This window comes from Scyliorhinus torazame, chromosome 16 (assembly GCF_047496885.1).
Source record: "Scyliorhinus torazame isolate Kashiwa2021f chromosome 16, sScyTor2.1, whole genome shotgun sequence".
NCBI lineage: Eukaryota > Metazoa > Chordata > Chondrichthyes > Carcharhiniformes > Scyliorhinidae > Scyliorhinus > Scyliorhinus torazame.
The window spans coordinates 101880808-101896817 of record NC_092722.1 but is presented as its reverse complement, the minus strand read 5'-3'; the positions used below and the strand labels follow the sequence as shown (position 1 = coordinate 101896817).

General features: G+C 45.0%; 1 protein-coding gene across 1 annotated transcript; it reads left to right on the top strand.

The window, feature by feature from the left end:
* The first annotated feature begins 470 nt into the window (after positions 1-470).
* On the top strand, positions 471-12183 carry cox5b2 (cytochrome c oxidase subunit 5B2). The gene is made up of 4 exons (XM_072478799.1): positions 471-644; positions 10524-10594; positions 11298-11397; positions 11949-12183. The coding sequence occupies exons 1-4, from the start codon at positions 533-535 to the stop codon at positions 12059-12061; spliced, it is 396 nt and encodes a 131-aa protein (XP_072334900.1). The 5' UTR covers positions 471-532; the 3' UTR covers positions 12062-12183.
* Positions 12184-16010: the final 3827 nt, after the last annotated feature.

Below are 16010 nucleotides of genomic sequence, written 5' to 3'. Positions count from 1 at the left end.
TCAAATCAAATCAAAATCAAAAGGGAGCTAACATTTTGAGCCTGGATCATTGTTTGTCAAAACTACACAAAGTGTCATCCCTTCAAGACAAATCAAAGTGTCCTGGAGATTGGTCTTCAATTATTGGAGACCCCAGGCCAATCTTGGAGGGTTGGCAACCGTTGGCCTAAATTTTTTTACTCTCAATTTTTGCCCTTTCCCCTGTGGGACCTGCTCAGTAGATCCAATTTAATCTCAGATTTTCAGCCTCTGCAGCATTTTGGAACTAGGAGGAGCCATTTGCGCCTGATTGGTAGGTCCTCGCTGTCAATCATCTCCATTTTGCCCTCATTGGTTGGATCGCCCGACCGATCGCCCGCCTCTCCCTCACCGATTGGTCGAGCCGGCATGTCAATCATTCAAATTCCCTATTTCATTGTTTGGATCTCCGACGCAATCGCCCTCCTCTCCCTCCGGCCTGTCAATCAGCGCACAGGCTCCGCCTGCCTACAAAAGCGCGTGCGTGGTCGCCGGAGGCTCAGAGGACGCTGAGATGGCGGCGGTGTTCAGGTGTAAATTGGTGTCCCGCGGTCTGAGCCGCCTGGCGGCCCCGAGGGTGCCCGCCGCCAGCAGGATCATAGCCAGCAGGTCCTTGGCCTCCACAGGTAGGGTCAGTTAGAGAGGAGGGGGAGAATCCGCGGTGGCTGCAGGGGGGGGCGAGTAGCCGCATTCCCGAGGCCTGAGTGCGGCCGCTTTGACCGTCACCCCTGTGTGACCTTGCTGGGGCAGGAGGGAGAGGCGGGTGATTGATGGGCAGGCCCACCCAATGGACGGGTCCGCTCTGCGGCGAGGTGTAGGACCACCCAATCATAGAATTTACAGTGCAGAAGGAGGCCATTCAGCCCATCGAGTCTGCACCGACCTTTACAAAGAGCACCCTACTGAAGCCCACTTACTTACCCTGTCTGTAACCCAGTAACCCCCACTTAATATTTTTGGACACTAAGGGCAATTTAGCTTAGCCAATCCACCTAACCTGCACATCTTTGGACTGTGGGAGGAAACTGGAGCGCCCGGAGGAAACCCATGCTGTCACGGGAGAACGTACAGACTCCGCACAGAGAGTGACCCAAGCCGGGAATTGAACCTGGGACCCTGGAGCTGTGGGGAAGGGCAGCTCCACCCAATGGGCCGGTCCACTCTACAGGGTGGGGCAAGTCCACTCTGCAGCGAGGGGCAGGGTGCTCCAAAATGAACCATCTCAACTTTTCCAAGTTTGATTTCCATTTGCCAATTTTCTGCCCACTCACTAAACCTATCACTACCTCTCCGGAAACATATTTATATTTTCCTTGCAACCTGCCTTCCCTCCCACCTTTGTATCATCTGCAAATTTGGCCTCAGTACACTCTTGTTCCTTCCGCCAAATCATTAATATGTAATGTGAAAAGCTGCGGTCTCAGTGTTGATCCCTATGGCACTCCACTGGCTACTGCTCTCCAACCTGAGAAAGGACCCCCTTATCACTATTTGTTGCTTCCTGTTAGCAAATCCTCTATCCATGCCAGAATATTAGCTCTAACACTATGAGCTCATATCTTGCGTAGTAACCTTTTGTGTGGCACCTTTTTAAATCTATCTACTCTGGCTGATGGATGTGATTTCTTCTTCTTGAAACCATGCTGATCTGCTTTATCAGATTTATGACTTTCCAGATACACTGCTATTCTCTCTCGGATAATCGCAGAATTTACAGTGCAGAAGGAGGCCATTTGGCCCATCAAATCTGCACCGGCCCTTGGAAAGAGCACCCTTTTAAGCCCACGTCTCCACCCTATCCCAGTAACCCCACCTAACCTTTTGGACACGAAGGGGCAATTTAGCATCGCCAATCCACCTAACTTGCACCTCTTTGGACTGTGGGAGGAAACTGGAGCACCAGGAGGAAACCCATGCAGATACGGGGAGAACGTGCAGACTCCACACACAGTCATCTGGGGGTAGAATTGAACCTGTATCCCTGGAGCTGTGAGGCAGCAGTGCTATAGATTCTAATAACCAAAGTTAGACTACCTAGCCTGTAGTTTCCTGACCTTGTGGTCTGGTTTGAGCCGCAGGAATTGATTCATCTGCAATGGAGCATGAGAGAGAGAGACATCAGGTTATTGCACTGTGGGTGAGATGAGACAGCTGCCATGATCTGAACATTGAGCCAATCCAGTACATTTATCATAGAATTTACAGTGAAGAAGGAGGCCATTCGGCTCATCTAGTCTGCACCGGCCCTTGGAAAGAGCACTCTACTTAACTCCACATTTCCACCCTATCCCTGTATCCCAGTAACCCCAGTTTTTGGACACTGAGGGCAATTTAGCATGGCCAATCCACCTAACCTGCACATCTTCGGAGGAAACTGGAGCACCCGGAGGAAACCCATGCAGACACGAGGTTGCAGACTCTGCACAGACAGTGACCCAGCTGGGACTCTGGAGCTGTGAAGCAACTGCTACCGTGCTTCCCATTAACTGTTTAAAACTATTTTATGTTAGCAGTAACACTTAGTTCAAAATTTGCATCCAATCTAGTCTTGAATCCATTCAGTTGGGCAAGTAATGTCATCTTTATCTCGAAGAAATCATTTGCCAAAAAACAAGGCTTCAATACGGTCATGCCCATTTCAACAAACTTGTGTTTTGAATTTAAATTGTAAACCTAGCCCGATATGTTTTCAGGGTACTGCATATTTTGATCATGGTAGGGTTCTTCTGTAAGAATCTTCCTAAAGAAATGAGGAGCGGGCTTAGTTTACTTGTTTCAATTGTCTTCACCAGTCACTGCACTGAAATTAACCTTAATACATGTCTGATGTACCCAGAGAAAATAATTAAGGGCTCTGAAGTGCTCAGGAATCAAAATGTATGACAAATATATTTGGCACTTTGCAGTGTTCACCAAAATGAAGCATTGTTATTCTTCAACAGCTTTTGTATTTTACTTCAGTCTGGAAAGGTTGGGGGATGGTGCATGGTGGTATTGACACTGGACTGGCCATCCAGAAACCCAGGGTAATGGTCAGGATGGGGAACCTAATATACCAGATTATAAGGTGAACAGGACAGATATGGAAAGTAGTGGAGAGGGCAATAGCCTACTGACTGGAAACCACATTATTCATTTGTGAAAGGGGATATGATAAGGGGGAAGCTCCAATGGAGACCTTGTGGGTGGAACTGAGGAACAGTCAAGGATTTTAAAATTCTGGTAGGTGTTGCGTATAGACACCCTGATAGCAGCTCAGAAGTGTCCGATTGTATAAATGCAGACGTTGGACCAGTGTCGCAAAAGCAAAGTAGTGTTAATGGGGGAATTTAACTTTAACATGGATTGGGGGAGGCAGACAAGCACCTGTCAAAAAGGTAGTGAATTTCTGGAGTGTGTCAGGGATAGTTTCCTACATCAATATGTCCTGGATGCAACAAGGGGACAGGAAATATTTGATTTAGTAAGAGTAATGAGCCGAATTTAATTAGAAACTTACTTGTACCTGACCATTTATCAAATAGTGATCATAACATGATAGAGTTCAATGTGTAATGTTTGAAAGTGAAAAGCTCAAATCACCTTCCCTAATTTTAGATTTAGGCAAGGCTGACTTTAAAAAAAAAAAAAAAAAAAAAAATCTTTTTATTGCCATTTCTCATATTTATAAACAGTTGTGTATATCACATTTTTCTCGCCTGCGCTAATTTTCTTTATTATACAGAGAGGTTTAGTTTGTCCTTCGTTTAACTGACCCTACGTGCCTTTCATTGCCCTCTGGATCGGTCTATGGTCCCACCCCCTTCCCTGATCAACCCCCCCCCCCTCCCGGATTCGGCTGTGCTTTTATTTCCCGGACAGAGTGGAATAATCTCTCGTGGTTTCCCTGCCTTCCTTCCGACTGCCCCTGCCCCCGGTTGCGCAGTCTTTTGGTACCTCATCTATCTTGGTGTTTTAGTAATTTAAAAAAAAAAAACATTCTTATTAGGTTACTCCTCGTTGTTGGACTCGAACAGGTTTTGGAACAGCCCGACAAACTGCTGCCGAGTATCCAGGAAGCCTTCCTCTGACCCTCGGGTGGCGTACTTAATCTTCTCCAGGTGGAGAAATTCCAAAAGGTCAGCAAGCCAGTCTGCAGCTGTGGGTGGTGCTGTCGACCGCCAGCCGAGCAGGATTCTCCGGCGTGCGATTAGGGAAGCGAATGCAAGGGCGTTTGCCCCCTTCCCCATGTGTAACTCTGGCTGCTCTGATACCCCGAAGATTGCCACTATTGGGCATGGCTTCACCCTCACCCCCACAACCTTGGACATTGCCTCGGAGAAGGCTGTCCAGAACCCAGCAAGCTTGGGGCAAGCCCAAAACATGTGGGTATGGTTGGCTGGGCCCCTCTGGCGCCGCTCACATTTGTCCTCCACCTCTGGGAAGAACCTGCTCATTCGGGTTCCGGTCAGGTGCGCTCTGTGCACCACTTTGAGCTGCATTAGGCTTGGCCTTGCGCAGGAGGAGGTGGAGTTCACCCTGCTCAGTGCTTCGCTCCAGAGTCCCCACCCTACCTCTGTCCCCAGTTCGTCCTCCCATTTTTGCCTGGTCTCGTCCAGTGGAGTACGGGCTCTGTCCTGTAGCTGTCCATATATTTTCCCACATAGCCCCCCTTTCTCGTTGCTTGTGCCTATCAGGTCCTCTAGTAGTGTGCTTTCTGGGACCCCAGGGTACCCCACTGTCTCTTTGCGGAGGAAGTGTTTTATTTGGAGGTGTCTCCTTTCCTGTCCTTTTGCTAGCCTCCACTTCGTCGTCAGTTCGTCTGGTGTCGCCAGTCTGTGCCCTACGTAGAAGTCCCCCACCGTCAATGTGCCCCCGTCCCGCCTCCATCTTTTGAAGGTGGTATCTAGCATGGCTGGGGGGAATCTGTGATTGCCGCAGATGGGGGCCATTTTAGTTATCGCGAAGTGTTGTCTGAGCTGGGTCCATGTTCTCAGTGTGGCTGCTACCACTGGGCTTGTTGTGTATCTTGTTGAGGGGGAGGGGAGTGCTGCTGTACCCATCCCCTCACACTTTCTGCCATTGCTGCCCAGTGGTAGTATTGTAGGTTTGGTAAGGCCTAGCCCCCTTTGATTTTACTTCCTTGCAGTGTCTGTTTTGGGATTCTCGGGTTCTCTCCCCCCCCCCCCCCCCCCCCACACACACACACACACAAACACCATGATTAAACTGTCTATGTTTTGGAAAAAGGCCTTGGGGATGAAGATCGGAATGGATCTAAACAGGAAGAGGAACCTTGGCAGTACGTCCATCTTGACCGTCTACACTCCCCCCGCCAGGGAGAGTGGGAGTGAGCCCCACCTTTGAAGCTCTCTTCTTACTTCCTCAACCAGGCTGGTCAGGTTCACTTGTGGGTCTGTGTCCAGTCTCTGGCTATCTGGATCCCCAGTAAACGGAATCTGTTCTGGGCCGTTTTGAACGGGAGCCCCTCCAGCTCTGTCCCTCCCCCTTTTGGGTTCACTGGGAATGCCTCTCTTTTGCCCAGGTTAAGTTTGTAGCCCGAGACGGTTTGCTGCATTTTTTCTGTTGTCTCCGCCAGCATCTCCTTCATCATTGTGTGGAGCTCCGTCCTGAGTGCCTCCCTCACGGCGTTTATCATATGGTCATAAGTCATATGACAGATATGGTGATTAATTACTTTGCCTCAGTATTTACAGTAGAAAAGGAGGATAACCTGCTGGAAGTTCCAAGGTGGGTCAGGGACTAAATAAAATTAACATCGATAATGAGAAAATTAATGGAACTAAAGTGACAAAACCCCAGGACCTGATGGTTTCCATCTGAGGGTGTTAAATGAAGTATGGGAATACATTGTTGATGCCCTAACTATAATCTTCCAGAGTTCCCTAGATTCCGAGTTGTCCCTCTGGATTGAAAAATTGGTCCTGCTTTTTAACAAGGATGAACCACAGAATTACAGATTGGTTAGCCTATCATTTGTCGTGGGGAAATTGCTGGAGTAAGGGGTAACTGAACACCTCAAATTCTCAATTAATCAGGGAGAGCCGGCATGGATTCATGACAGATAGGTCATACCTGACAATCCTTACTGAAGTTTTTGACGAGGTGACTAAGGTAGTGGGCATGGGAATGTCTATAGATGTTGTTTATAAGGACTTCCAGAAGGCATTTGATAAAGTCCCACAAGTGATTGCTAACTAAGAGAGAAGCCCATGGAATTGAGGGCAAACTACTGACATGGCTGGGAAATTGGTTGAGTGGCAGGCGACATAAAGTAGGGATAATGGGTAGGTACTTGTATTGCCTGGGTGTGACTAGTGGTACACCACAGGGATCTGTGTTGGGGCCTTAAGTGTTCACATTATACATTAACGACTTGGATAATGGCATTGAAAGTCATATATCTAAATTTGTTGACACAACATTGGGTGCAGATGACAGCATAAAATTACAAAGGGATGTTATTGATAGACTAGGTGGATGTGCAAAATTGTGGCAAATGGATTTCAATGTAAGGAAGTGTGAGGTTTTCCATTTTAGACTGAAAAAACAGATCCGGGTACTTTCCAGATCCGGGTACTTTCCAGATGTATGAAGCTAAATTCAGTAGATGTCCAAAGAGACCTGGGGGAGGGAGGGGGGGGGGGGTGGCAGGTACATTGATCTTTACAATGCACGAACAAGTGCAGATAGTAATCCAGAAGGATAATGTAATGCTAACCTTTATATCTAGAGGATTGAAATATAAGAACATAGAAGTTATGAAGAGAGATTATACAAATTAGGCCTGTTTTCTCTAGAATTTAGAAGGTTATAGAGTGATCTGATTGAAATCTTCAAAATATTAACAGGGAAGGACATTGGAGATGAGCTAAACTATTTCCACTGGTTGGAGAGTCTAGAACTAGGGGGAATAGTCTAAAAATTAGGGCTAGACCATTCGGGAGAGATTTTAGCAACAACCTCTTCGCTCAAAGGGTGGTAAAGGTTTGGGACTGTCTCCCACAAACAGCAGTTGAAGCTAGAACAGTTGTTAATTTTAAATCTGAGATAGATAGATTTTCGTTAGGCCAAGATATTAAGGGAAGTGGGCTAAAGGCAGGTATATGGAGTTAGGTCACAGATCTGCCACGGTCTCATTGAACGGTGGGACAGGCTTGAGGGGCTGAATGGCCTATTCCTGTTCCTAATGCTGTGGGGGACATGTGTTTGAGTCCCACCGTGGCAGATAGTGGCATTTGAATTGAATTAAAAGTCTTAATGATGACAATGAAACCATTCTCGAGTTGTAAAAAGGCCATCTGGTTCAAAGGCAATCTACCATCCTCGCCTGGTCTGGCCCACACAAACCCATAGCAATGTGGTTGACTCTTTTTATAAAAAAAAAAAAAAAAAATTGAGTACCCAATTCATTTTTCCAATTAAGGGACATTTTAGCTTGGCCAATCCACGTAGCTTGCACATTTTTGGGTTGTGGGGGCAAAACCCACGCAAACACGGGGCGAACAAGGGGCAGCACGGTAGCATTGTGGATAGCACAATTGCTTCACAGCTCCAGGGTCCCAGGTTCGATTCCGGCATGAGTCACTGTCTGTGTGGAGTCTGCACATCCACCCCGTGTGTGCGTGGGTTTCCTCCGGGTGCTCCAGTTTCCTCCCACAGTCCAAAGATGTGCAGGTTAGGTGGATTGGCCATGATAAATTGCCCTTGGTGTCCAAAATTGCCCTTAGTGTTGGGGGCGGGGCGGGGGGGGGTTACTGGGTTATGGGGATAGGGTGGAGGTGTTGACCTTGGGTAGGATGCTCTTTCCAAGAGCCAGTGCATAGTCGATGGGCCGAATGGCCTCCTTCTGCACTGTAAATTCTATGAATGTGCAAACTCCACACGGACAGTGACCCAGAGCCGGGATCAACCATGTGGTTGACTCTTAAATATCTTGTGAAGAAGGATAATTATTAGAACATACAGTGCAGAAGGAGGCTATTCGGCCCATCGAGTCTGCACCGACCCACTTCAGCCCTCACTTCCACCCAACCCTGTAACCCAATAACCCCATCTAACCTTTTTGGTCACTAAGGGCAATTTATCATGGCGAATCCACCTAACCTGCACGTCTTTGGACTGTGGGAGGAAACCCACGCAGACACTGGGAGAACGTGCTGACACAGACAGTGACCCAGCGGGGAATCGAACCTGGGACCCTGGCGCTGTGTAGCCACAGTGCTATCCACCTGTGCTACCGTGCTGCCATTGAGCAGAGCCAGACTGAGTAAGATTGACACTATTTTGTCATAGATCCAGAGGTGTACAAGAGCATCTTACGTGGCCCGAAAGTATTCACTGACATCTTTGGATAGTTGAGTGACCATTGGTTACTGCAGTATTGTTCTGAAACTTTGATATTAGTCCGTTCCAAACGAATACGCTGATGCACATATATATTAAGCATTTAATTTCTTCCATGCCGTGACACTCGGCTCTACTTCACCCCACATCGGATTTGTCACACTGCTTCTCTGACATCGGAAGACTGAAGTCATCGTCTTTGGTTCCTATCACAAACTCCATTCCCTGGACACACTGTCTATTCCTGGCAACTGTCTGAAGCTTACTTCCAAATTCATCGTACGCCCAACTCAGATTCTGCCACAGCTCTTCTGCTATAGGGAGGTGGTGGTGCAGTGGTATTTCCCTGTAGTCATCCAGAGAACCTGGGTTTGTTGATCCCCAAATTTCTTTCTCTGTCAGTCTGGCCTCAATAAAAGTTGAGATGGATTCGCACGTAAAAAGAAGTTATTTATTTAGCTTGCAAGCTTGAATCATCTTACAGAAACGTAAGAGACATCCAGCCTCTTACACCCCAGAAAACGACTGAACTAAAAGACAAAGGGATCTCTGCAAAATCAATTCAAATGGTATCAAGTTTCACATACTCGACGGACATAGGTCAGCCTATGTCCCTCCTGACCTGTTCGATCTATTCTGATTGGCTCACTTCCAATCCCTTTCTCTGGCCCCTATCAATGCAGCATCACTCTCATAGACACACCTCTTCCTGCTTTTTCCATGCGGTCTCAAACCCCTTTGTCCCTAACTGCCAGAATCAAAGTGGCTTATTTCTACATACATTAACTAGTAACTCTAAAGTAACTATTTTATATCACATTCGTCAGGTTCAAATCCCACCATGGCAGACGGTGAAATCTGAATTTGATTTATAAAAAAAAAATAATCTGGAATTGTAAAAAAACTCATCTGTTTCACGAAAGTCCTTCATCAAAGGAAATTTGCCATCCTTATCTGGTCTGGCCGACATGTGATTCGACTCTGAAATGCCACTAATTTCAAGGTGATTAGGGATGGACAATAAACGCACATCCAATGAACAATAAAACCAAAACCAATAAATGTTGACCGAGCAACCAACGGCCACTTCCCATAAATTAATTTTTATAAAGTTTGCATTTTAAAAAGATATACTTTTAAGCAAACTACAAAACTATAATCAGCTAATGTGTTTCTCTGGATAGGTCAGCATGTGCAACAGGGACACAGCAACCTCTCTGGCTGTAACCAGAAGATGGCGCCGGAGCGAGGTGACTCTCTGCGAGCTCACCCCAACAGATCCAGTTTTTACTTAACTTCTACTCGTTCTAATCTTTTAAAATTTAATTCTAAGACTAACATTATTACTAACCTCTCTCTTTTACCTTGTGTTGCCCTATTATGTATTTTCTTTTCTTCCCATGTACTTAATGATCTGCTGAACTGCTCGCAGAAAAATACTTTTCACTGTACCTCGGTACACGTGACAATAAACAAACCCAATCCAACCATTATTACAACAGTAGACCGTAAACTCGGAAACACTATTCTGTGTAACTTCCTAGGTAGGGAGGTTTGAGTTTGTGGGAGGTGTGGCTGTCATAGAATAGAATCCCTACAGTGCATAAGAAGGCCATTTGGCCCATCAAGTCTGCCAACCCTTCAAAAGTCCACCCTACCTCGGCCCAATCCCCAACTTATTCCTGCAGCCCCACCTTAAGGGGCAATTGCTCATGACCAATGCACCTAACCTGCACATCTTTGGACTGTGGGAGGAAGCAGGAGCACCCGGAGGAAATCCATGCAGACACTGGGAGAAAGTGCAAACACCACACAGTCACCTGAGGCAGAGATTGAGCCCTGGTGCTGTGAGGCAGAAGTGTTAACCACTGTGCCACCGTGCTGTCTGTGGAGCCTTTTGGCATGAGTGCGAATTTAAAAAGACACGTGCCAGCTGCTCTGTGTTCCGGATAAAGCAGAACCTGATTAATAGAAAGCTGCATTATTATTTTAAAGAATAACTATAGTTAAGTATTTGAAAACAATAAATGGCCGACAGTTGGTTTGGAGGCTAATTGATAAAGGGTTATCTGCGTTGGAAAACATGTTGTCTCACTGCAGTTCTGGTTTGAAGTAGCTTTTTAAATATGCAACAAATTACTTTAGTTTCTCTACATCAGGTATTCCGACAGATGAAGAACAATCGACTGGTCTCGAGAGGAAAGCATTGCAAGCTATGAAGAAAGGGAAGGTATGTTTAGTTGCATAAAAATTAAACACTTGGAATGACGCTACCTCTGCATGACCTTAATTTTTAAAACTCCATTTGTGACTTTTTGACTATTAAAACGTAAACAAAGTTTTGCAAATTGAACATTTCCACTTGGATTTGTTATTGAGTGGTCAGTTGAACTAGCTCTTTTGATGTGAAGTAATTTGATACCCACATCCTGCTCCAGTTTTGTTTGATCACTCCTGCATGAGGGAAATAAACTGAAATCCCAAAGATGAGAGTTTACAAGGGTTCAGCTTCGCTCACAAAATTGAGTTGTTTTTTTCCACCTGAATTGAAGGTGGAAAGTTGTCTAGTGTAAATATATAATTGTCTTTATTGATAAATTCACCTTCAGGTAAAGTGGGATCTAATGATGCTGTGGCTGCCTTCAGAGTTTGCACTGAGGACCAGCGTTTGCAATGAGGCCTCATAGAGTAACTGCAGTAGCTGAAAGCTTACCTGAATTTCAAGTTCGCAATACTCGTTCAGATAGAGTTAGAACTCTTGAAAATTACCTTGAGGTAGAATGAAAAACGTGCCTGGACCAGAACCATGCCGTTTAAACTACAATCTCACGATCTCCATGATGTAGCAATCAAGACCATTTTTGTTCCTTCAATGGATTTTTATTTCTCCTTCTGTTTTTTAAAATATCTTTTCATATTCTGTTGTTCTACAGGATCCCTACAGTATCTTCAAACCGAAGGAGTATGCAGGTACCAAGGAAGATCCTCATGTTGTTCCTTCAATCACCGACAAGAGGCTTGTTGGCTGCATTTGTAAGTTAGAGTATAGCTAAAGAAATGTCCTTTCCCTCCACAGTAGCCTATTGCACTGGTCCAGTCACTTGTAACCCAAGTTCAAATCCCACCGTGATAATTTATGGAATACATGTGGTAACTTGTGAATTAGCACCAGGAAAATTACCATGTCAGTCAGGGGAAATAAATCAAGCTGGTTCCCTACCAGCCCAGTCCTGCATGTGACTCCAACCCTGAACTAGTTGCTTATTACTAGTTGCCCCTGGGACAGGATAGTAAATAGTGCTGCCTTCATTGCAAGAATAACTACCAATAGTTTGTGGAACCATTGAACTGACAGCCCAGGAAGCCATTCATCCCACGGCCGAGTTGTTGCTAACTTTTCAGCTGGAGCTATCTACTTGAATACCAGGCTGTTGGGCAGGGGGAGGTGGGCGAAGCAGTTGAAGGAAAGAGAACGAAAATGCATTTTAAAAAACCTGTTTTAAAATTTCATCCATTAGATGGCATTTCGATTAAATGCCTTAAATGTTGGTAGAAGTATGATTGCCTCTTTGTTCTAACTGCAGGTGAAGAAGATAACACTGCGATTGTTTGGTTCTGGCTGCATTCTGGAAATCCCCAGCGATGTCCATCCTGTGGCTCTCACTATAAACTTGAGCATCATGAACTTCCTCATTAGCTTGGTGACAATCACTGTGCCTCAGTCATAATTTACTGTAAATCATTTAAATATATCAATCCATTATTTTTGTTTCAAATGAAGGTGTGCACTTTACAAAATAAACAGTAAATTGCCTATCATGGAAGTAATTTGTGCATTTGTATTATAGATTGAAGTAGTATGGCGGTGTTAACGTTTATATTAAAAAAAAAAAGTTATATCTTGCCGTACAATCTGATTTTCATGTCCAGGAAGGTAGAATTTCAGTCTCGCTACTTGCATGAGGGAGAGGATTAAGAAATGTTGTTAATCCCTCCAATGCTACCTATTCTCTTCCTTCTGCACTCTGCAAAATGAAATACATCTTGCGTACAGAAACAATTACTGGGAGGTGCCAATTTGCCTTGTGTTTAGAAACTGGCACGTTTGAATACCAGAAAGTGAGTTTTGCCATATGGAGAGTGAATAGAATGATTTCTGTACATGTTCCAGAGCTATCAGTGTCAAAGAGGATTTAGCACAAACTTTTCTCAGACGATGCAGGAAGCAAGTGGAGAATAATTTTAGTTGCACCCAAAAACTCCAATTGATTTCATCAACAGACCACTTTCAGAAATGAAAATCAAGACCAAACATTTGGGTCTGAATGTGTATATACATCTATGAACCTGTTAAGGGGCAACAGGGTAGCACAGTGATTAGCACTGTTGCTTCACACCGCCAGGGACCCGGGTTCGATCCCCTGCTTGGGTCACTGCCTGTGTGGAGTCTGCATGTTCTCCCTGTGTCTGCGTTGGTTTCTTCCGGGTGCTCTGGTTTCCTCCCACAAGTCCCGAAAGAAGTGCTGTCAGATGAATTGGACATTCTGAATTCTCCCTCTTGTGTACCCTAACAGATGCCTGAATATGGCGACTAGGGGCTTTTCACAGTAACTTCATTGCAGTGTTAATGTAAGCCTACTTGTGACAATAAAGATTGTTATATATACAGGTTGCTAGATGTTTTGTAAATAAGTCATTCCTCTGAGGCTTTATTGATTCTTCTAGAAGGCTGACCCCATCACAATTGCTTTGTAATTTTATAATTAACAGTTATGCAAATATTCGGCCATCTTAAAAGCTGCTATTTAAAGTCTCTGAAATGCTGTTTGGTCTTTCTCAACTAATGGTTAAGTCATTTTCAATATAAAATATGGCTTTATACTGAAGTTTAGACTTTGAAGTAATTTTTGAAATGCGTTCTATGGCGGGCTACTGAGATTGGAATAAATGAAAATGAGGGTTAATGATATTCTCACCGTCTTTGGGCAAGATATGGAACTCTCCATCGGGAGCGGGCTGGGCAAATCCCGATTCTGGCCTTTCTCGCTATTTAGCCGGCGTGCTCAGATCCGTGTCGGGTGCAACGCAGTGGTTAAATCAAGCCTGATGGGTTTGGTTTTTAAAAGGTACGTGACCATTAGATTAGTCATCATTATGGACATGTTCAAAAGCAGGAGTGCACTGGATAAAGTGCTCTTCTGATCTGAACAGTATTCAGATTTGAATATGTCACTGAAATCTGTGTTTGACTTTTTACATGGACTCACAGTCCATCCGTTGATTGAGTAAAGCATTGGAATAGATGGCCATCTGCTGAGACTACATTGAAAGGCTTTAATATATTCAGCACTGGAGGATTTGTTGCCACAACTGTGCAATGGAATCCAATTATAAAAGTTTGGCTGAGCTCGAACCCCCACTAATGGATTCTGCTCAGTGGTTGTTGATATTGCATGAAGAGGACTGCTAATTAACCTTGACAATATGAGCAGCTACATGATCGTGATCTTTTGAAGAGATTTTTGAGTGTCTATTTATTTTAGACCATGAGACCTAGGAGCGGAAGGCCATTCGGCCCATTGCGTCCACTCCACCATTCAATCATGGCTGATTTCAACTCTATTTACCCGCTCTCTCTCTCCATAGCCCTTAATTTCTCGAGAAATCAAGAATTTATCAACGTCCCGGCCTCCACCGCCCTCTGTGGCAATGAATTCCAGACCCACCACTCTCTGGCTGAAGAAATTTCTCCTCATCTCTGTTCTAAAGTGACTCCCTTTTATTCTAAGGCTGTACCCCTGGGTCCTAGTCTCCCCTGCTAATGGAAACAACTTCCCTACGTCCACCCTATCTAAGCCATTCATTATCTTGTAAGTTTCTATTAGATCTCCCCTCAACCTCCTAAACTCCAATGAATATAATCCCAGGATCCTCAGACGTTCATCGTATGTTAGGCCTACCATTCCTGGGATCATCCATGTGAATCTCCGCTGGACCCGCTCCAGTGCCAGTATGTCCTTCCTGAGGTGTGGGGCCCAAAATTGCTCTCAGTATTTTAAATGGGGCCTAACTAATGCTTTATAAAGCTTCAGAAGTACATCCCTGCTTTTATATTCCAAGCCTCTTGAGATAAATAACATTGCATTTGCTTTCTTAATTACGGACTCAACCTGCAAGTTTACGTTTAGAGAATCCTGGACTAGGACTCCCAAGTCCCTTTGCACTTCAGCATTATGAATTTTGTCACCGTTTAGAAAATAGTCCATGCCTCTATTCTTTTTTCCAAAGTGCAAGACCTCGCACTTGCCCACGTTGAATTTCATCAGCCATTTCTTGGACCACTCTCCTAAACTGTCTAAATCTTTCTGCAGCCTCCCCACCACCTCCATACTACCTGCCCCTCCACCTATCTTTGTATCATCGGCAAACTTAGCCAGAATGCCCCCAGTCCCGTCATCTAGATCGTTAATATATAAAGAGAACTGCTGTGGCCCCAACACTGAACCCTGCGGGACACCACTTGTCACCGGTTGCCATTCCGAAAAAGAACCTTTTATCCCAACTCTCTGCCTTCTGCCTGACAGCCAATCGTCAATCCATGTTAGTACCTTGCTTCGTATACCACGGGCCCTTATTTTACTCAGCAGTCTCCCGTGAGGCACCTTATCAAAGGCCTTTTGGAAGTCAAGATAGATAACATCCATTGGCTCTCCTTGGTCTAACCTATTTGTTATCTCTTCAAAGAACTCTAACAGGTTTGTCAGGCACGACCTCCCCTTACTAAATCCATGCTGACTTGTCCTAATCCGACCCTGCACTTCCAAGAATTTAGAAATCTCATCCTTAACAATGGATTCTAGAATCTTGCCAAAAACCGAGGTTAGGCTAATTGGCCTATAATTTTCCATCTTTTTCCTTGTTCCCTTCTTGAACTGGGGGGTTACAACAGCGATTTTCCAATCCTCTGGGACTTTCCCTGACTCCAGTGACTTTTGAAAGATCATAACTAACGCCTCCACTATTTCTTCAGCTATCTCCTTTAGAACTCTAGGATGTCGCCCATCTGGGCCTGGAGATTTATCAATTTTTAGACCTCTTAGTTTCTCTCGCACTTTCTCCTTTGTGATGGCTACCATATTCAACTCTACCCCCTGACTCTCCTGAATTGGTGGGATATTTTGATAGTTTTCATTTTCATTTCATTTCAGTTTTATGAGCACGTAAAAAGATTTTCTTTCAAGTGGAATTTGAGTAGCTGTGTGTTTGATAGAAAGTTTTATGAGCTTTTAAGATGGTCACGGTTGTTTTTTGAAGAGTTTTTGAATGGCTGTTTCTTTATTTTGATCTTTAATGAGTATCTCAAATAATTCTAAATGTTATAGGGCATATGAATTCTTTCCATAGTGGACACTGAGCGAGTTAGCAAGGGGGTAGGGAGGGGGAAATTCGGTGGATTGGTGTGAGGGGGTTGCAAGGTGAGGATTAGAGTGCCTAACACTCCCATGCAGAACTGGGCCATTGTCCCAGTGAATGGTGGGGGGGGGGGGTGGGGGGGTGTAATGGCGGGGGGTGTAATGGCCTTCTAACCTGACTCTATTAACATTCACTCACCTCTGTTGCCACCTCAGGCCTGCTTCCAGAGGCAG

What these genes read in the sequence shown, in the direction of transcription:
- cox5b2 (XM_072478799.1), top strand. Translation starts at nt 533, where the DNA reads ATGGCGGCGGTGTTCAGGTGTAAATTGGTGTCCCGCGGTCTGAGCCGC. An exon ending in CAGGTCCTTGGCCTCCACAG is followed by an intron (nt 645 to 10,523) that starts GTAGGGTCAGTT and finishes TCTCTACATCAG; the next exon opens with GTATTCCGACAGATGAAGAA. An exon ending in GAGGCTTGTTGGCTGCATTT is followed by an intron (nt 11,398 to 11,948) that starts GTAAGTTAGAGT and finishes TTCTAACTGCAG; the next exon opens with GTGAAGAAGATAACACTGCG.